Source organism: Pleurodeles waltl, chromosome 10 (assembly GCF_031143425.1).
Source record: "Pleurodeles waltl isolate 20211129_DDA chromosome 10, aPleWal1.hap1.20221129, whole genome shotgun sequence".
In the NCBI taxonomy this organism is placed as follows: Eukaryota; Metazoa; Chordata; class Amphibia; order Caudata; family Salamandridae; genus Pleurodeles; species Pleurodeles waltl.
Window position 1 is genome coordinate 159,509,157 of NC_090449.1, and position 22,381 is coordinate 159,531,537.

Here is a 22,381-nt window from a genome sequence, read left to right on the forward strand (position 1 = left end):
ACATATCTAGAAGCGCAGAAAAACACGGTTGCCTTGGCCATACTGCCTTTTCTGGGATGCATTTTGTTGACACTTGCTCCAGTTTTCTGACTATGTAGAGGACAAGCTTGATAATGCATCCTGCTTACTAGGTATGGAAAGTAGGTTTGCATCTCCCAGCAGATGCTCCACTAGGAGCTGAATGTGGTGCAAAATGGCCCAATGTCATATGCTCCGGCCCAGTGAGAAAGCTGGGGGGAGTGGGTGTCCCTTTATTCTTCTGGGCTGCTGCCATGTTGTCTTTCTTTATGAAGAATGTTTAACTTTGAATAAGCCTGTAAAAGGCTCTGACAGCTAGGGTTACTGATTTGAGTTCCAGATAGCTGATAAAGCAACTCGGTTGTTGTGGCATCCAGGTATCATGTACAGGGGTTGTGGAGGAGTCATGATCTGCACCCCATAAGTGAAGCGTCCATGGTAATGGTCACCCATGAAAATGGACTGACAAAAGGCCTGGCCAGTTCTAAGTTATTGTTGTTCCACCAGAGGAACAAGTGTTAAGTTTCAGGCTGTACCATCACCTGATTTTCCCAATGACCCGATGCTTGTGACCACTGCCTCATTAAACACTTTTGCCTGTCCTGCCTGGAGTTCAGTAGTGTCGAAAAACATGAAACCATCTACTACAATATTTTCATTACTGTCCTCACTGAGAAGGCGTCATGTCTGAAAAAGAGGCAGTAGTATTTTGGATTCCATCACCGCCTCTCCGTTGAGTAAGTCTGTCCCAGCAACATTGTTTGGAACGTACCCCAAAAGGCTGCAACTGGCAGGGCTAGAGATGGGATGTTTTGATTTTAATGATGAAACCTAGCCTGCGCATGTGACATTGGAGGGAGGGGGGGCAAAGGGGGAGAGACAGAGAGAGCGTGTGCGTGTGCGTGTGTGTGCGTGTGTGTGCGTGTGTGTGTGTGCGTGTGTGTGTGTGTGTGTGTGTGTGTGTGTGTGTGTGTGCGCGCGTGCGCGTGCGCGCACGCGCGCGCGCTAAGCGTTGCTCTTTGCTGTCGCTTTTTATCATCTACTTTTCTAGGTAAGCGAATATGTGAAAGGCATTACTGCCACTAAACATTTTGTAAACACCCTTGGGGCAATAGTGAATCCTACCCCCCCACAAACAAGAGAACGTTAATCTCCCAGGGCTGTCCACTTACCACAAAGTGCAGGTAGGTCAAGGGCTGCCATGTAGTCCCCTTTTTGAAGCAGCCACATGACGTTCTGCAGGGTAGTCATGTGGAAGTGCTCAGGCAGGATGCAGCAGTTTAGCAGCCTGAAGTCTAGTACTGGCCACTGACTCCCAAACTATGAGGGACTCAAGAAGTACAGGGACTAGACTCCACCACGCTGGTGTGGGGGCCCCAGTTTGATGACCCCTTTGGCTTGTAGTGTCTGCACTTCTCCCTTTAATAGTCTTGGGTGGTTGTGACTGAGAAGTGTAGGTAAGGTGGTATGTTTGGTGGTGTGGCACTCCAGGTAGTACCCCTGCAGTACTACCAGAAGCACCCATTTGTCAGAGGTTATTTCCTCACACTGAGTTCAGTACTTAAAAGGTCCTGGTCAAGACGTCATCATCCTCTTGCACTATGTTAAGTTTCACATGTCTTCCATAGTGTTGTCAGAGGGAAGCCATGACAGGGTTGGAATTTAGGCCTGGCTCATCTGGTGGAGTATATCCAATAATCTGCCAAGGCATCACCCCCTCCCCAGGTGTGCTGGGCTCAAAGTAGGGTTCTCAGAGGTCGTATGGAGTGCCTTGGTCTGAGTCTGTGTGTTCTGCCTAAAGAGTTGGAGGAGTGCAGGGCTGAAAAGGAGGTGAGGGGCTTAAGAGGTGTAGGAGCAATTAGCTTAAGTGAAATGGGGGTGCGGGGAGGTATTTTCAGGATCTTTAGGGTGGGGTGGAGGTATGTTCAGGATCTTCAGGGGTAGGAGTGCAGTTATGGTCAGGGTCTTCAGTGTGGAGGGATGAATAAATATCTTCTGCTGTGACAGCAGGCTCCACGAACAGCTGTAGGGTGGTTGGAGCCTCGCTTGAGGCTCACCTTGGACTGTTTTGGAGCCTCAGTGTAGAGGTGGAGTGGGTGGGACTGCTCGATGCCTGTGGCAGGTGACTTATTGGGGTCAAGTGGTGTCAGCCGGTTTAGCCGCAGCCAAAGATCAGTACCTTTTCAGGCTAGGTTTAGGGCGGATTCTCTCGGAAGCGATGCTCTGCCTTGATCTATGAGCTCTTCTGAGCACAAACATCATGAGGTGAACAATCTTGCATAATGGGGGGGTTGGCGCGGCAGCGGCACCAGGTGTAGTCTATGTCAAGGGACCAGTGCTTTGCTGTGTTTCGAAAAATGTGAGGAAATAGTGTGTATTAGATGGTGTAGTTGTATGATCTCACCATGTAATACACTTACCAACCCTTTTAGGACCAGTAGGTTTAGTTTGTCAGGCCTTCAGCTCAACTCTGGGTAGCTGTGTTCTGAGCAGCAAGGCTTACACAAAGGAACAAGTGTAGCACATTTAAGCTCCACCACAGCAACTGAAGAAGACATAACGTAGACACACAAGAAACCCAGCACCAATTTACAAAATAAAGGGTATTTTTATGTATCTTTAGACACCACAATTAAAAATAGCCACCAGAGTCTTCTGTAGTTACAGAACATTATAAGTATAGCGAATATCAACTTTTTCACTTAACCATGACTAAGCATTGGCAAATCCCAAAAAATTTACACAAAAACTTTCTCAGGAAAACCTTTAGGTTAAGTATCAATGCAGTTACTTAAGAGTAACTATGGGTGACCAACTCCAGCAGGGAGCTGGTTCAGGGGACCAGGAAGGTCTACAGAACCAGTTACCTCTAAGGTAAGAGCAGTCCTCAGTCTCTTCCAGGCACCTTTACCCCTTTGTTGTAGATTTCTAATAAGTGGTCCTGATGCAACGGATACAGGATGCTGAAGATGCTCAAGGATGCTGCAGATGCGATGCGATCAATGGGAGTGTTCCTGTGGCAACTCATCGGTCCTTGGGGTTGGTGAGGTGGTCCTGGCCACAGGGGTCGACGTCCTTTAAAGTCCTCTTAGAGCTGGCAGAAGTCCAGTCGACACTGGCTACTAGTTGAGATTACAGCAGAATTCTAGCTTGGATAATAAAGTGCCTTCTGAGTAACTAAGCTGCACTCACTCACCCTGGTTCAGCAATCTTGTGTACAACTTCAAGATCTTGGTCTTTAGTGCTGTCTGGCGACAAGAAACAGCAGCTTGATTATTTGGGCTACCAACTCGACCCAAAAGGCTCCTTCAGCTGCTGTGGCCCTAGGCTGTGAACAGGAGGTCAGCTAACTGACCCTTGGGAGTCTCTTGGTTCGTCTGGGCTCCGGAGATGACTTCTCTACAAGCAGGACACAGCAGACACAGTCCCTCTTCTTTGCTAATCACCAGGTTTAGCAGGTGCAGTCTACGTCAGTGCAAACTCATTTTGTAAGTTCCTCAGTGCAGCAGGGCAGTCCTACTTCAGGCCTTCTTCCAGTCCAAATGAGATCAGAGTTCTGGATGTAATTTTTATGTCCATAAAGTGCCCTCAGGATAGACAGTCAATAGCCAGTGGGCTACTATGCTTCCTCCCTTCTGAATACCACTGTTGCATCTGCTTACTCCATTCTGCTGTCTACTCCCAACATGGCATTCAGAGCCCCTAGCCTAACCCAGAGGTGTGGCTAGCAAGGGGGGTACACACCCCTGAGAAACCAGTTTGGCAGCTGGTTTCTCCTTCCCCTCTCTAGTGCCAGCTTGTCTACCTAGTAAATGGAACAGCCCCTCAACTGTGTTACTCAATTTTCCTTCAAAGGCAGCTTCTCCTTTGAAGCTCACCTTTTGAGCCAACTCCTGTCTGGCTCCCAGCAGGAGAGAGATGACACCTCTCCCCACTGCAAGGTTCTATTTCTGCCTTTCTCTGGAGTTGTTAGCATATCTCCTAAGGAGGGCAGATAGCTATCTAAGTGAGAGACTGTTGCCCCCTGTGCCCTTTATGGGTGCACAATCAAAGTGGCATCTTTGTAAAAGTTGCACACCACAACCTGTTACTTTAATTTCAACTAGAGAATCTAGTCAGACTTAATGTAACGAGTTGTTTGATACCCTGGAGTATCAACTATGGTCACCTGGTTCTGTAGTTGGCACAGCTGAGGGCCAGTGTGTAACCCAGTATTCGCCAATGAGGCCACCGAGTCTTTCCACACTAAAAACACAGAACAATTTTCTGCCCGTTTAATATGCTGCACCCTGCCCTAGGGCTCAGTAGGCCTGCCACAAGGGTAACTTATATTACCCTACTATTAGGGAGGCTTGGCTTTGCTAATGTTGGCAGTGGCAAGGCCAAGCTAGCAGTTAAAAACTGCTTGTCCAGTAGGCAAACTGGGAGATAAGTTTTACATGGGTCATACTCAAAGTGGCACAGCCAGGGCTGGAATCCCTGGGGTGACCCTCTAACTTACATGCCTTAGGTACCAAATACTAGAGGCTAAACAAGCTTAAGATTATGCTAAACTGGTTTAAGCCAATTCATAACACGCTTTAGGGTCAGGCACTGGTACTGCGGTCCAAGTGTAGCCCTCAGTGCACTTTCGCTGTCAAAAAACAGCATCATCAGTCCAAAAACTTGGAGGTGACCATACAAAAAGAGGCATTTCCTTATAAAGCCCTACTCCTTGAGCCATGGCTGCAAGGCTTTGGAAGACAGCTCCTCCGAATTCTGCTCCTGTACCGACTGTAGTCTTTTTGTACCAAAATGCTTTGCATGCCAAGCAGTTTGTCTTTTTGTGCTTCGGTGACAAGCACAGTTTGTCCATTTTGTGGTCTGATCGAGGGTATGTGGCATTACACTTACGGCAAAATTGGAAGGGTGTTGCCTCAAAAATACTCCACCTCAATGCCATCAAAGTCATTATCAAATTATTAAATGCTACTTCACAGTGATGTCTCATTTTCCATTTGAGGAAGATGTATCATTGCTGAAATCAAAGGTCTTGAAAGCTGGCACTGAAGAACTGCAGTGTCCACACAAGCATTCATGTCACCTGGCTGAATCTGCAGATGGCTGGCACCAAAGGTCCTGGAGCTGGCACTTGAATGTCCAAACTTGATGGCTGGGGGAAAAAAATCTGATGTCGAGTCTTTGTCCTGGTACACTGTGGGTTGATGGTGAAGTCACAAAAGGTCTTGCAACTCACAAAACAACTTTATTACTACAGTAGAAGAAGAACAATAAACTTTCATTGTCTCCAGTGCACAACTTTCTCAATCTATCCGATATCTCCACTCTCCGACTCATCAAAACCTCATTCTACCACTATGATCTCCAAAATAACCCTTTCTAGTCTCTTCCCTCCCAGCTCACCCAATCCTCATTTTACTACTATGATCTCCCAAACAACCCTTCTGAATTTTTCCATCATATTTCTCTCCTTTGCCTCATCCCAACCCTCATTTTACTACTATGATCTCCCTAATCCCTTTCTACAAATTCTCCCCCCCTCCATCTCTCCTTTTACTCATCCCAAACCTCATCTTACTACTATGATGTCACAATTAACACTTTTTTGATTCTTTCCTCCATTATTCTATTCAATCCAACTAACAGACTTGTGTCCACCACTCAAATTAACTCACATTTTTCTATACTAATGCACCACTAATCCTTTTGGGTTCTGAAGTTGTCTGCTACGACTCCTGGTCTGGGGTACTAAGCGGTATATAAATAAAATTACAATTTAAAAGAAAAACAAATTGCAAAAGTCCACACCGGACACTAGATGGCGAGAGGATGCAGAGCATGTGTGTCTGCAGCCACCTATGCAACAAAGTTTTAGTACCTAATTCAATAGAATAAGTGCAGCTGGGTTGGTCATTATGAAAAACATGTGGTCCAGTACGGACAGGAAATAGTTCAGCAAATGACAACCCTGCCAATGTTCCAGCAGCACCACAAAGAAAGCTGCATTAAGGGTCCAGTAACTACACCACCGGCAGTTAGACTGCACTGCTAAATTAGAATACAAAGTGCATGTCATATGTCCCATCCACATACATTTCTGTATCAAACTGATAAGGTGTTCATGGTTTTCCAAATAAAAAAGTCTGTCTTTGTATGCTTTTGTCACTCCCCAGGAAATAGATGAATGTAGTGATCAATCATTTTCAGAAAGAGGTCAAGTGAGATTTGATTGGAAGGTGGATGTAGTGATCTAGTATAGTTTGAGGGATGGTGAAGTATATATTGTAGTCTAGGACAGTTAAATTGAAATGAAAAACAGATTAGGAAGTAGTAGGTGTGACACTAGTATGGGGTGATCGGAAGACCAAGTGAAGCAGATGTTCTAGAGTTGTATGAATCAGAAGGTGAGCTGAAGTAGCTGTTGTAGTCTGGTAAGGTCTGATTGGACGGTGGTGAGTTGAGTAAAGTTTAACTGGAAAGTGGGGTGAAGTAGATGTTGAAGTCTAGTACAGTTTGATTGGAACATGGGCTGAAGAAGATGCTGTATTCTAGTAATGTTCAATTGGAAGGTGTGTGTGAAACAGATGTTGATCATACTATTCACCACATTCTGGCAGGAGTGTCACTGCTTAGACCAATCAAGGTTACAACTCAACGAGATTAATTCCGAGCAAGACGAGGGGGAAAAAAAAGTCAATCTGACAAGGTTCAGATTAAGAAGTGTGAAGAATGTCCAAGTTATTCTGATGGCCGAAGTTAAGGAACTCAAGAGTTTTTTGCAGGTGGTCTGAGCGAGGAAAATAATGTTTGAGCAGTAGTTCCATGTCTGCAATCTCCAGACCTCGACTATCAGAACAAGGACGTTTAATAGTTTTGCAGGATGGACCATGTCTCAGTTGTCCATATGAGGGGGTTTATATGTTGCTAAAAAAAGGGTAGGTTAACTGATGTTTTTCAGGAAAAGGTAAATGGGAAACGTTTGGTGAACTTCACAACAGTGGTGTAGAAGATTATTGTACTGCAATGTGGGGTAAGACAAGCCAAAAGATAGAAACTTTAGGTGTTTCAATTTATAAATGTTATTTCTACTAAGGAAAATTACAAAATTATGTGCACGCTTGCAGTCTGTAGTGGACATGTTTATTTAAGCAACACAAGAAGAAACAGGAGTATTTTTCCCCAAAAAATATGCAAAAGTGGAACAGGTTATCAACTATTTGGCATGCTTGCCAGATGACACTCCAGTGACTGTAATGTGATCTATAAGGAAGGCTCCATTCAAATTGACCAAAGAACATCAAAAGCAGCCCCCCACATCAGCATTTCTTAAATATTTATATTTGTGGTAAAGCTGAAAAACTGTAAAAACCTAGCGTACAGGTGAAAAATGTGTTTAAAATATAGTGGGTGTAATAAACATGGGTAGCTTTAATTTTTTCCTCCTGTGGAAAATAAGAGAAAATTTCTCTCACTACTGCCTTTCTTGTGTTGCTATTAACCATCAGCAGGAAGGTAATGATAAATATCAAGCAAAATAAAATAAAGTGCCCTTTCTTCCTTTGATTTCCTTAAAAAATAGTCTTCTTTAGGAAAAATATGTAGCTATTTGAACAAAACACCAGTGCTTTCTCAATTCCTGCACCCAAAACAACCAAAGTTTATAAAAACAAGCTCCTCCATGTCTTGAAAAGCAGTGCATCATTCTATGCTGGTGGCTTTCGAAAGGCGCCCCAGGCGTGGAAACATCGTGTGAATGGGTGCTGCTCATTCCCTTTACGCACAAGCCTTAGTTTGCGTGGGTGCTCAACTTCTTTCGATCTCATATGTTGGATGTAGACCTTGATTGAAAAGAAAGAGTTAAGACAGAAATGTAATGGCTGATATGACATAGGATTTCCAACCTACATATATATGTAATAATTGTCAAATACATGGAACAATCAATGATGCAGTCTAAAAGTGAAGCATGTTTAGTATTGAAAAGTTACTTCCCTGATGTTCACTGTGTTTTTTAAGTTAGAGGACGAATTACAATTTTAACCACCAGAACAGAGTTTTATTGCAAGAACTAAGATACCATTTTAGTAAACATTCTGGAGCAGGTAATGTTTTAGTATGAACCCATCTCGGCTATAATATGGGAGGCAGGGCATGTGACTCCCAACCAGCAGAAACTAGGTACTACAATAACACAAGAGTGACTTTCCTTTTTCCCCATCATGGCATATAGCTCATATTTTGTAACATCTTGAATTTAAACCAACCATTGCTATAGATTTGGTAGGATTACCTTTAAAGCATTAGAAAACAGTTTCTTGCAATCAAATAGATTATTTATTTGCCAAGAGGCAGGCCACCTGAAACACTGGAATACAAATTTAAGTTTAAACAATAATGTCTAGGTTTGACTGGTTTTCATACATCTACAATCTACAAGAATATCCCCACCTCTCTAATCATTGCTGGTGTTGCACCCTTACCCCTTTTGTAATACCTAATTTGTAAACATTACTAATGAACAAGTTACTTCCTTCAGCAGCACCTTATCTGGTAGAGATTTATCTAGCATGGAATCCTTACCTTAGAATAATCACAGGCTTCAGACTGGATCCAGACGTTTTTTAACATGCAACCCTGCTTGCTGGTAGGTGTCTTTGTTCGGCTCCGCGTCGCCGTGCTAAAAGTGACGTGCAGTAGCTAAATAGGCACCACTCCCACGCGCTGACGTCAGTTACTTTCGTGACTTTCCACACCACAAGCGCGGAGCCACAATGAGAACTGAGCACTGGTGTGAAAAACTAAGGCCCTGAGAAGGGTGTTCCTTACACTGCAATATGGAAGAAACCTGTACTTCTGAAAGAGACTTCTAGCTTCCTTACCTTAGAATAGACTAAGCAATGCCTCTCCTGAGGTGGGTCTGTGAAGCCCATTTAAAATTATAAAGTCCTGTTGGACTGAACAGGCAAAGAGCCGAGTGCCCTGGACTGGACTGTCCAGACAGTAGTGTTTGGTAAACTTGTGCAGAGATTCCCACGTTGCTGTCTGACAGATTTCCATGACTGGGTCTGTGTGGGCTAACAGAGACTGCAGCCTTAGCTATAGTGCAATAGGCATGCAAACTCTCAGGGCATGAGTCTTGGCCAATGCGGAGCAGATCTTGAAGTAGAGCACTACTCATCTTGAGGTGGTCCTTTTCTGTACAGTTTTCCCTATCAGCTACTACATACTCTAAGAAGAGTTGATTGTCCATCCACAACTCTTTTGTGAGGTCAAGGCAGAATGGCAAAGCTCTTTTTGGATCCAGACGGTGGCGTTCGCCCTCCTATTTGGAGGATTGAGGCAGTGCAAAGAAGGTAGGCAGGGTGATGATGTGGCATACATGGAATGGAGTCACAACCTTCATGGAAGGAAGCACGTGTCCAGAGAACCAGATTGTCTGCGTAGAAGGTGGTGTGCAGAGAGTGCCTGCAATTCGCTGACCCTACTGGCCGATGTTACTGCAAAAACAATTTTGATGGTCAATATTCTAGGAGGGCAATGTGCAGAGGTTCAAAGGGTGCACACATCAAGAAGATAAGCTCAAGATTCAGATCCCACTGGGGCAAGATAAATGGCCAGGGGGAAAACATGTTGTAAGCCTTTAAAAAACCTAGTCAAAACAGGTGACTTAAACAAAGAAGGTTGGTCTGGCAACCACAAAAATGCAAAAAAATGGATGAAAGAGAACCTTTAACTGTGCCCAGAGGAGAGCCCTGACGCTGTCGATGTTGTGGGAACCACGCTATGTCACAAACATATCACAGGAGGTGGAAACCGACTTGGTGGAGGGATGCCTGACTGCCAGAATAACATCACAGGCTTCGAGAGGAACGATGAAAGCAGTCAATTGTCACCACTCAATCTCCACGCATGAAAATGAAGGGTGCACAGGTTTGGGTGCAGCTCCTCCTCTGTTGCTGTAACAGAAGAGCCTCTTGAAGAGGCAGCTTGATCAATGGACCGACGGTCATGCTCTACAGCTTGGTATACCGGACTCTCAGTGCCCAATCTGAAGCCACAAGAATAACTCGGGCCTGGTCATTCCTGATCTTCTGGAGAACTATGGGCAGGAGGGGTATTGGCGAAAGTGTGTACAGGAGGCTGGACCTCCACTCAAGACGAAAAGCACCTCCAAGCAAGAGTCGCCCTGGAAATTCCAGCATGCAAAACTGCTGACATTGTGCATTATCGGTGGTGGCGACCAGATCTAACCAGAGCTCTGTTCCTGCTGAAAGTCCTTGGACCACCTCCAGATGGAGAAGCAATTTGTGATCGGCTTGGCATCTTGGATTGAGTTTGTCCACCATGACATTCACTTATCCCGCCAGGTGTTGAACCACCTGGGAAGTGCCCTGTCATTGCAGACATGTCTAGTGGCACAGAGCCTCTTCACAAAGGGTTCATGACCCTCACTCCCCCTTGCTTGTAGCAGTACCACATGGCAGGGGTGTTGTCCGTGGACATGTGCACCTCACAGCTTGTGTGTGCTGGTGAGGAGACATGTGGCTGGCCACATGGGGAGAGTGCCTTTGTCACTCTGTGGCCAGGAACAAAGCCTGTACTGGGTGGAGGTGCTTCTCACCTCCCCCTGCAGGAACTGTAATACCTGGCGGTGAGCCTCGAAGGCTCACCCCTTTTGTTACAGCACCCCAGGGCATCCCAGCTAGTGGAGATGCCCGCCCCTCTGGCCACTGCCCCCACTTTTGGCGGCAAGGTTGGAGGAGATAATTAGAAAAACAAGGAGGAGTCACTCACCAGTCAGGACATCCCCCAAGGTGTCCTGAGCGGAGGTGACCCCTGCCTTTAGAAATCCTCCATCCTCCATCATAGTTTTGGAAGATTCCCACAATAGGATTAGGGATGTGCCCCCTCTTCACAGGGAGGAGGCTGTAGTCACCCTCAAGGACAGCAGCCATTGGCTACTGCCCTCCCAGACCTAAACACCCCCCTAAATTTAGTACTTAGGGGCACCCCTGATCCCAGGAAATCAGATTCCTGCAACCTGAAGAAACAAGAAGGACTGCTGACCTACAAGCCTGCAGAGAAGGAGGAAGGCGACAACTGCTTTGGCCCCAGCCCTACCGGCCTGTCTCCAACTTCGAAAACCTGCAACCAGTGACGCATCCGACAGGGACCAGCGACCTCAGAAGCCTCAGAGGACTGCCCTGGACTAAAGGACCAAGAAACGCCCGTGAGCAGTGGTCCTGCTCAAAACCAGCTACTTCTTTGCAACAATGAAGCAACTTCCAAAGACTGCACGTTTCCCGCCGGAAGAGTGAGACTTCTCACTCTGCACCCGACGCCCCTGGCTCAAGATTCAGAAAACCAACACCTCAGGGAGGACTCCCCGGCGACTGCGAGCCCGTGAGTAACCAGAGACGACCCCCCCTGAGACCCCACAGCGACGCCTGCAGAGAGAGTCCAGAGGCTCCCCCTGACCGCGACTGCCTGTAACAAGGGACCCGACGTCTGGAACCAACACTGAACCCGCAGCCCACGGGCCCTGAAGGAACCGAACTTCAGCGCAGGAGTGACCCCCAGGCGACCCTCTGCCTAGCCCAGGTGGTGGCTGTCCCAAGAAGCCCCCCCCCGTGCCGGCCTGCACCACTAGAGTGCCCCCCGGTCCCTACATTGTTTCCTACCTGAAACCAGATGCCTGCTGTGCACACTGCACCCGGCCGCCCCTGTGCCACTGAGGGTGTGTTTTGTGTGCCTACTTGTGTCCCCCCCAGTGCTCTACAAAACCCCCCTGATCTGCCCCCCGAGGACGCAGGTACTTACCTGCTGGCAGACTGGAACCGGAGCACTCCTGTTCTCCATAGACGCCTATGTGTTTTGGGCACCTGTTTGACCTCTGCACCTGACCGGCCCTGAGCTGCTGGTGTGGTAACTTTGGGGTTGCCTTGAACCCCCAATGGTGGGCTGCCTATGCCCCAGAACTGAGACTTGTAAGTGTTTTACTTACCTCCTAATCTAACCTTTACTTACCTCCCCCAGGAACTGTTGATTCTTGCACTGTGTCCACTTTGTAAAAATGGCAATAAGCTATTTTCAAAGACTGTATATGATATTGCTTTTATTCAAAGTTCCAAAAAGTATCTAAGTGAAGTACCTTGCATTTAATGTGTTTACTGCAAATCTTGAACCTGTGGTTTTTAAAATAAACTAAGAAAATATATTTTTTAATATAAAAACCCTATTGGCCTGGAGTAAGTCTGAGTGTGTGTTCCTCATTTATTGCCTGTTCAGTACAACAAGTGCTTAACACTACCCTCTGATAAGCCTATTGCTCGACCACACTACCACAAAATAGAGCATTAGAATGATCTACTTTTGCTACTATCTTACCTCTAAGCAGAACCTTTGGACTCTGTGCACACTATTTCTTACTTTGAAATAGTATATACAGAGCCAACTTCCTACACCCCCTCCATCCCAGGAGTGATGCATGTCACTACGGTTATGTCTGTTTGAGGAAGGGAGCGAGGTCTGCCACTGACCCAACTGCGGTTCGACAGCCACTACTGCAGTCCCCTCTGAGATCTGGATGATGCTGGAGAGATTCCCCTGGGTCTGATGGGGTGCCTGCTGATATATTTTGTTATGAGACCCAGCACTGGATAGCAGTCTTAACCGTTGTATTTAATGTGGCATGGAGGAAAGGCCCTCTCCCTATTTTGCAACATTAAATCATCACCCCCCTGTTAAAAAATGGAGTCAGGTCGCACCCAAGATGTTTCAGGCTAATATCGCTTATGGATTCGACTAACATCTTGGGTACGGTGATTTTGGCCAGGCTAACAGAGTGGTTTGCTCAAAGAAATGTGATCTCTGGTTTTCAGTACGCATTCAGGAGGGGGAGGGGTCCGCTTGACCAATGCCTGAACCTGCACTTTATTGTGGGCAAATACACAGTGGCCAAAAGTGAGAGGTTACACCTAGCATTTATGGACTTGACATCAGCCTTTGATCCAGTCAATAGTGCCAAGCTATGGGCTATGTTCCACCAGGATCGAACAGCAGTAGTTAGATACAACCATGAAGGGTCCTTGTCAGCACAGATAAACATCCATAAAGGGGCGAGGCAGAGCTGTATCCTAGCCCCATTGCTGGTTACCTTATATACTACTAACGTGTGCCCGGTAATAGGTCCTGCTACCAAGCATATCCCTCAGGTGGGGTATAGAAGATACCAGCCTTGGTGTACATGGATGACACAGTCCTGTTAGCCAGGACCGCAGTGGTACTCCGAAGACTCCTTGACCCAATCGATTTTATGTCCTCCCTTGACATGACTTTAATTTACTCCAAGTCTCATACCATGGTAACTGGGAATTTAAATGAGCGTAAAAAGAAAATATATGGGGGTGGGCAAGAGTTTACCACTTTACTACATACGTGTTACCTTGGACGAGAAAGGATCCTGGGCTCCACAGAGGAGGATAAAGAGAAATCTGTTGACCAGGGCAGGGGCCTCGCTTTTTGAGTTCACAGAAAGTCTGGGGACTAGACCGACACAGGCAATGATGAACATCTATACAGGAAAATGTTTGGCGATACTCAACTACGGAAGTGGGTTGTGGGGTTACAATGACCACGGGTAGATAGAGAATGGAGAATGTCTTCGTTGGTCGGCTCCAAACTTTGCAGTACATGAAGAACTGGCCCTGGATTACATCCCAGATAAGTTGGCTCTTTCCTCTCTAGTCAGTTGTTTCAAAGCATAGACCACCAAGCTCTCCAGAGTGGGGTGCTGGGTAAGGAAAGGGGAGTCCCCAGGAGAGGGGTGACGGCGCTGGCAATTGTTCTATGCACAGGAGCTCCTGTGCAAGGCTTGGACTAGGCATTAAGTGGGATGTTGGTAAGGGCTTCATTAAAGGGGAGTAAAGGTTCAGAAGGGGCAACTACTGGTTGAAGCAACTCCATCAAGACGTTATTCTTGACTGCCGCTGTGGGTAGCTGAAGGTCCAAGACATCAGCCGCTCTACACACTACCATAGCAAAAGAGGTTCCCTCCTCTGTAGTCCGGTAGGACAGACCAGACTAGTGTCAAGTAAGATTTCTAACCATCAGTTCCTTATACCAGGTGTCCACATTCTCATCTAGGGCACACTGGTATACCTAAGTGTCCTCGTACCCCTCATTTACCTCCCTCTCCAGGCATGTCTATTGTAAAAGGCATTGGCTTTGATCTAGAGAGTATGGTCTCTGGCGTTTGACAATGCCCGTCTGACTCAGTGTAGAACTTAGGAATTACAATAGGGATGGAGTCACTGCAGGGCCTCAGCACTGGAGCAGGTGCCAAGCAAGGTCTCCGTCTCACCAGTGGCCCCGCATCCAACATGTGACACATTGGGCCTGACTGATGCAAGGGCAAACCCACCAGTGGGGATTTAGTAGGGGCATCTTCCAAGCCCATGGGACCCAAAGGCACTAGGAAATGCTCCGAAAGAACAGTTTAAAGTCATGAAGGCCCTAGGCACTCCCACTCCTTCTGAGGAATTAGAAAAGACGCAGACCTTTTGAGATAGTATAGCTAATTTCTTCAAAGATAAGATTTTAAAGATTCACTTCTCAGCCCCTCATTCAGCTCCAGAGGAACAGGACACTGGTCCTCATGGCGAGATGGTTGGGGGCCCAATCCTTGCAAAATCTGCACCTCAGGTATCTGACAAAATCAAGTCCCTGTTATCCGGGAGTCATTCGGGGTCCCCAAATGACCCTTGCCCCTCCTAGAGTTCTACAAATGGTAAGCAAATCTATTGCAGAACCATTAGAGAGGATATATGCAGAAGTTGTGGAACTCGGAGTGTTTCCTCTTACTTGGAAAGAGACCGTTATTATGCCCATCAAAAAAAAAAAAAAAAAAGATTTAAAAAGCTCTCCTGCCTATGCTGCCAAAACTTTTAGAAAAGCACATCAACCAAATACTTGCCACCTACGGGGCAGGAGTTCTCCACGAGTCCGACTCTCTCCAATCTGTATGTTGCGCCCCTCCCCCCCTCGGCTGAACTGGTTCGATCTTTTGACTTCAAGGTGTCCTCATATGCCGATGACACCTAGATGGAAAATTTCACTTACCCAGTGTACATCTGTTCGTGGCATGTAGTGCTGCAGATTCACATGCTATGCATAGATCTTCCGACATTTTGTGTTGGGCTCGGAGTGTTACAAGTTGTTTTTCTTTGAAGAAGTCTTTTCGGAGTCTCGGGATCGAGTGACTCCTCATCTCAGTTCCATTGCGCATGGGCATTGACTCCATTGTTAGATTGTTTTCCCGCAGAGGGTGAAGGAAGGAGTGAGAGTATAGAAATACAAAGAGATGTCCATGCAAATGTAAATGCATATACATATGTACAAATGTTAAAAAACTAAATGACTACAGGCTTCCGGGGAGGAGAGAGGGTGCATGTGAATCTGCAGCACTGCAGGCCACGAACAGATGTACACTGGGTAAGTGACATTTTCCATCCGATGGCATGTGTAGCTGCAGATACACATGCTATACATAGATACATAGACTACAAAGCAGTTAGTCCTCCAAAAAAGTGGTGGCTAGCCTGTAGGAGTTGAAGTTGTTTGAAATAATGTCTTAAAGACAGCTTGGCCTACAGTGGCTTGTTGTTGTGAGAATATATCAACACAGTAGTGTTCGGTAAATGTATGGGGAGTTGACCATGTAGCTGCTTTACATATATCAACCATTGGTATGTTGCCTAAAAATGCCATTGACGCACCTTTCTTGCTTGTAGAATGTGCTTTAGGAGTGATTAAAAGTTGTTTTTTTGCTTTGATATAGCATGTCTGTATACATCTAACAATCCACCTTGCTAAACCTTGTTTTGATATAGGATTTCCTGAATGTGGCTGTAGGAAAGCTACGAAAAGTTGCTTTGTTTTTCTAAAATGTTTAGTTCTGTCTATATAGTATATAAGTGCTCTCTTAAGATCTAGGGTATGACAAGCTCTTTCTGCCACAGAGTCTAGCTGTGGAAAGAAGACTGGCAACTGTTTGGTTGATGTGAAATGGAAATACAACTTTTGGTAGAAATTTTGGATTTGTTCTAAGTACAACTTTATGTTTGTGTACTTGAAAAAAAGATTTTTCAAGAGTGAATGCTTGTATTTCACTAACTCTTCTTAAAGAAGTAATAGCTACAAGGAAGGCATCCTTCCATGTTAAAAATTGAATTGACACAAGTGCATGGGTTCAAAAGGTGGTCCCATGACTCTGGTAAGTACGATATTTAAATTCCATGATGGAACCGGTGGTGTTCTAGGTGGAATAATGCATTTTGATCCTTCAATGTAGGCTTTAATAACAGGAACTCTGAATAGAGAAGTATGCTGAATTGATTTCTACAAATTAAGTAAATAGCATACAATATCTTGTATAGATGCTGTAAGTGGATCAGTGTTTTTAGATTGACAGTAGAAGACAAATCTTTTCCACTTGTTTGCGTAGCATTGTCTAGTAGAAGGTTTATGTGCTTGTTTAATTACTTTCTATACATTCTGGTGGAAGTTTTAGGTAACCAAATTCTAGGACTTCAGGAGCCAAATCGCTAGATTGAGAGCATTATGGTTTGGATGCCCGATTTGACCTTTGTTTTGTGTTCATAAATCTGGTCTGTTTGGTAGTTTGGATTGAGGTACTACAGATAGATCTAGGAGTGTTGTGTACCAATGCTGGATTGCCCATGTTAGTGCTATGAGTATCATGGTGAGTGAAGTCTGACGTGGTTTGTTGACTAGAAAGGGAAGGAGTGGGAGAGGGGGAAAGCGTAAGCAAATATCCACGACCAATTGATCCATAGAGCATTGCCCTTGGATAGGGGATGTGGGTGTCTGGATGAGAAGTTTTGGCATTTCGCGTTTTCGCTTGTTGCGAATAGATCTATGTCTGGTGTTCCCCACTTTTGAAAGTACTTTTGGAGTACTTAGGAATGAATCTCCCATTCGTGTGTTTGTTGGTGATTTCTGCTGAGGAGATCTGCCAACTGATTGTCTGTCCCCGGAATATATTGTGCTAGTAAATGAATTTGATTGTGAATTGCCCATTTCCAAATTGTTTTGGCTAGAAGGGACAGCTGAGATGAATGTGTTCCACCCTGTTTGTTGAGGTAATACATGGTTGTCATGTTGTCTGTTTTTATGAGAACATTCTTCTGTTTGAGAAGAGGCTGAAACACTTTTAGGGCAAGGAACACAGCTGATAATTCTAAGTGGTTTGTGTGTAGCTGTTTCTGTTTGACATCCCATTGAATGGTCTGATTGTTTAGGTGAGCTCCCCAACCGATCATTGATGCATCTGTTGTAATTATGGTCGGAGGCACAGGGTCTTGAAATGACCGCCCCTTCATTAGATTGCTGCGATTCCACCATTGAAGGGACATATGTGTTTGGCGGTCCATCAACACTTGAGCTTGAAGTTGACCGTGCGCTTGTGACCATTGTTGTGCAAGGCACTGTTGTAAGGGCCTCATGTTTAATCTTGCATGTGGGACTATCACTATGCAAGGTGCCATCATCCCTAGAATCTTCATGATAAATCTTTCAGTGTATTGTTGATTTGGCTGTATGAGTGGTATTAGATTTTGGAAAGCTTGTATCCTTTGTATATTTGGATAAGCTAGGGCTAGTTGAGTATTTAGGATAGCACCTAGGTACGGTTGTACTTGTGCTGGTTTAAAGTGTGACTTTTGGTAGTTTACAGTGAACCCTAGGGTGTGCAAGGTTTCTATCACATAACAAGTGTTTTTGGCATTGTGTAAGTTTGCTTGATTTTATTAGCCAATCGTCTAGATATGGAAAGACATGGATGTGTTGTCTTCTTAAGTAGGCTGCTACTACTGCTAGACACTTTGTGAACACTCTTGGAGCTGTGATGCCAAATGGTAACACCTTGAATTGGTAGTGTTTTCCTGCTATGACAAACCTGAGGTATCTTCTGTGAGCTGGATGAATGGGTATGTGGAAATACGCATCTTTGAGATCTAGAGCAGTCATGTAATCTTGTTTTTGTAGTAGTGGAATAACATCTTGCAAAGTTACCATGTGAAAATGCTCTGACAGGATGTATTGATTGAGGGGCCTGAGGTCCAAGATGGGCCTGAAGGTGCAGTCTTTTTTGGGAATCAGGAAATATAGTGAGTATACTCCTGTTCCTTGTTGAGAATGTGGAACGAATTCTACTGCTTGTTTTAATAGTAGAGATTGTACTTCTTGTTGTAACAGAACTGTATGTTCCAGAGACATATTGTGGTGGGATGTTTGCAGGGGTGGAGATTAATTCTAGGCAATAGCCATTGTAGATAATTGATAATACCCAATTGTCTGTGGTGATATTTTGCCAATAAGAGTGGAATTGCTGTAGTCTTCCCCCCACAGGAGATGTGTGGAGTGGAAGGGAGGGAAGGAAGTCACTGTTGTGTTGTTGTCTGTTTAGAGGTTTGGAATTTATCTCTATTTCTGAAATATTGACCTCTATAGGATCCTCTAAACCCACCTCATTGATATTGCGTTTGCTGTCCTTACTTTGTTTGGAAGGTGGAAGCCTCTGAGGATTGTGGCTTAAAGCCTCCTCTAAACTGTGTCTGCGAAAGGAGCTTCTATATGGGGTGGTGCCTAATGCGCCCACTGCTTTCGCAGCATCTGAGTCCTTCCTACGTTTCTCAATAGTGGTGTCTACTTCTGGGCCAAAGAGGTGCTTTTTGTCGAAAGGCATATTAAGTACTGCTTGTTGAATTTCTGGTTTAAAACCAGAGGAGCGCAGTCATGCATGCCTTCTAATTGTGATGGCAGTATTTACACTCCTTGTAGCTGTATTAGCAGCATTGAGGGCAGATCTTATCTGATTATGGCTGACAGCTTGTCCCTCTTCCACCACTTGCTGTACCCTTTTTTGGTGCCCCTTTGGGAGATGCTGTCTAATATCCTGCATTTCGTCCCAAAAGGCCCTATCATACCTGGCTAGAAGTGCCTGAGAATTTGCAATTCTCCACTGATTTGCTGCTTGTGTAGCAACTCTTTTCCCTGCTGCGTCGAATCTCTACTCTCCTTATCTCCTGAAGACTGGCTGTTTGCCCTCTTTCTTGCTGCACTGACTACTACGGAGTCTGGAGGGACCTGGTGAGTGATGTATCAGTAGGTGCCGGCTTATACTTCTTATCAATTCTAGGGGTGATAATCCTAGCTTTCACAGGTTTGTAAAAAATTTGATCTGCATGTTTAAACATTCCTGGTAACATTGGGAGACACTGGAACCTGGAATGTGTAGAAGACAGTGTATTAAATAGAAAATCTTCTTCTAATGGCTCAAAATGCATGGTTACTCCATGATAAACTGCTACCCTAGATATTACTTGGGTGTATGCAGTAGTGTCTTCTGGAGGAGAAGGTTTTGATGGGTAAATGCTTGGATCATTGTCCGGGATGGGATCAGGATCATAGAGATCCCATGGGTCCGCCGTACCTCCCTGTTAGTATAAAGAATGTGTTGGAGAAGGCAGTGGTGGTGGGCTATTCTTAGGTGAGAAAGATAGTTGTGGAGGTTGAGGAAGAGAAGTATGGAGAGGTAGCGGCTTTTCCTTTTGTACCTTCGCTGGTGGTTGCACAGTCTAGTTCCTCTTGGAAAGCCAGCTTCCTGTCTCGTTAGGACTATGGATTCCGGATGGTCTCTCATCCATAACCTGTAATATTGGTACAATCTCAGGCTCTTGGCCTTGTAATCTGTCTTAATTTTTTGGAAAGTCCTTGTTCCTCTGTGTATGAGGGTTTTTTCGGCTCCGAAGTGTGTAGTTTGTTCGGTCCCGAAAAATTAGTCGGAAGTCTCGGCTCTGAAGCTGAATTTTTGACTCCAAGGAATATGGTCTCTTACTGGAGTCTGAAACGGTGCTTTTAACAGATTTGCCCAACTCAGAAGTGGACGGAGGAGTGGCCAATTCCTGTTCGGAGTCTGTGTCTCGAATGGAGACTGCTGTCTGCCCTTGCTCTTCTGCCATGATGTCGAGATGTTTGCTGCTTTTTGATGTCATTTTGAGTCTTCGGGCTCTGTGATCTCGGAAGGTCTTCTTTGATCAGAAAGATAGACAGGCCTCACAATCTTCCTCCCAATGGTCTGGAGAAAGGCACAAATTACAAACCAACTGTTGGTCTGTATAGGGGTACTTCGCGTGGATCAGAGGGCAGTATTTGGAATGGGGTCCAATCCATCAGGCTCTCCACGAGGTAGGCCCGAACAGGCCCGAGTCGGGCACACGTGCCCCGAGGGCGGAAAATGAAGGTTCCGACAGTACTACTGGTTTGATGCTAGATGGGAAACGCGATCGAAACAACACAGACGAATACGGTTTTCTGTGGTTTTCCAAATCGAAATCTCAAAGTGAGAGGAAACACGTCCGAACCCGACCACGGAAAGAACACAATCTAACAATGAAGTTGATGCCCATGCACAATGGAACCGAGAGGAGGAGTCACTCGATCCCGTGATTCCGAAAAGACTTCTTCAAAGAAAAACAACTTGTAACACTCCGAGCCCAACAATAGATGTCGGAAGAGCTATGCATAGCATGTGTATCTGCAGCTACACATGCCATCGGACAGTTATTACCTTTCAAGAAAGTTCTCCCATTATCCCACAGGAACACAGAGCGACGGTGGTTCTGGCCCTTATTGTGTCCACACTAGACTATTGTAACGATTAATATTAATCAACTATTCCTGAACAAGCTACAACCTATCCAGAATTCTGGCGTCTGACTGGTGCTTCTGTTATCCAAGGTTAGATCGGCCAAGGAGGGCATTAGGGAGCTGCACTGGCTTCCAATTAGGAAGCATATCACTTTGAAGGCGCTATGTTTGGCTCACAAGGCCCTCCATTCTCAAGGTTCACAATACTTACAAGCAGCAATCAATGGATGGCAGGAATGTATCACTTAAGATCATTAGATCTCAAGATTGCACAAATCTTGAGACGCAAAATAGTGAAATGGGAGACAGGACTTTCTCAATAGCTGCTACTAAGTTATGGAATTCTCTCAACTCACTCAAAATTAGAGGTATCTTTTTCCTGCTTCAGTTTCGTAAGCAATTAAAGCCTTGGTCGTTCGGACTTTAGATCTCTGGATTAGTATCAGTCTCTTCTTACCAGTTCAGCGCATTGATACCACTGGTCCAAATGTGCTCTATAAGAAACTCAAATACAAAAAACAAATACTGGGCAACCCTAATATGAGATGCATGGCCTCATAAAATTCTTTAAGCTGGACAGGGGTCATTCTGGCTCAGGGAAAGTCAGGGAAGTACAGATCGGACCCTGACTCAAGCATCACCAAAGAGTGAGGCCTGGAGTGCCAAAGCCATACACACCCATATCAAGCAGAGAAGGACAGGTCGCTAGTGCTCTGTGCACTTGAGCCACTTAGCAGCTGTGCGCTAACCTCTGCCTTCGACCCATGGAGCTTGAATTGATTGATTCAAAGGGTTGGGGGGGGTCGGTTTCTGATTATTACATGAGGTCTGTTTTCTTGGGGGAACACCTAAAACTCCACTTTTGACCCATAGATTATATTTTAGGTGTGGCATAGGGTACCACTTATACCTATCTTTACGTTTTGCGTCCTGAAGCAGCGCCGTGGATCCTTTTTTTGGCCTGTATGGCACAAAACACGCCGACCTGATTAAAACTCACCAAACTGCACTCAGTGACTTATGGCTGCCGGGGCACCTTACACATCCCTTTAGTAGTCCTGACCCGCTGTATGTTTTTTTTTTTTTAAACAGTGCCAAGAGAACCTTTACATTAAAGTTCACTTTTGGTATCTCTTAGACAGTTTTAATCTCCTTTCTCTTGTACATACACTTTCACTCCACCCCACATTCTTAGGTCACCCTCACACATATACCTCTCATCATACAGCAGCAAACCAAAAGGTCTCAGCTAAAGTGACCCTTCAGGGGACCCACTGGGCATTGCGCGACAGCCCCACAAGGAGTACACCTAATGATGAAGCTAGACATCTTTAGGGATATGTGAGAGCACTAAGAATTTATCTATGTGATCCCCATCTCATGTTTTTGTCCATCACTTTACTTTTTTCTGATAGGAACAGTACCTCTCCTGTTTAACATATGGATGCTGAACACCAAGGCTGCCGAGTCTTCCACCTTACGAGTCAGTCTTCCACCACCCTTCACTTCCCGTCTTATCTCACTCTTGCAGGTGCTTTTTCATCCCTCCCTTTGTTACCTTCTCCCTTTTCCGGTCTTTGTTATCCTTCTTTCTCCCTTTCACTCTTCAAAAATTAATTTTGGTGCTGACCAC

The 22,381-nt window shown here is 45.3% G+C and overlaps 1 protein-coding gene across 2 annotated transcripts in view; it reads right to left on the reverse strand.

The window, feature by feature from the left end:
• Nucleotides 1-7,141: 7,141 nt before the first annotated feature.
• The window catches only part of FLII (FLII actin remodeling protein), a 208,551-nt gene continuing 193,311 nt past the window's right edge, over nucleotides 7,142-22,381 (reverse strand). For both annotated transcript variants that reach the window (XM_069210099.1, XM_069210098.1), the window contains exon 30: nucleotides 7,142-7,856. In XM_069210099.1, the coding sequence (XP_069066200.1) occupies nucleotides 7,722-7,856 (135 nt within the window). In that variant the 3' untranslated portion in view covers nucleotides 7,142-7,721. The remainder of the gene's footprint in view (nucleotides 7,857-22,381) is intronic.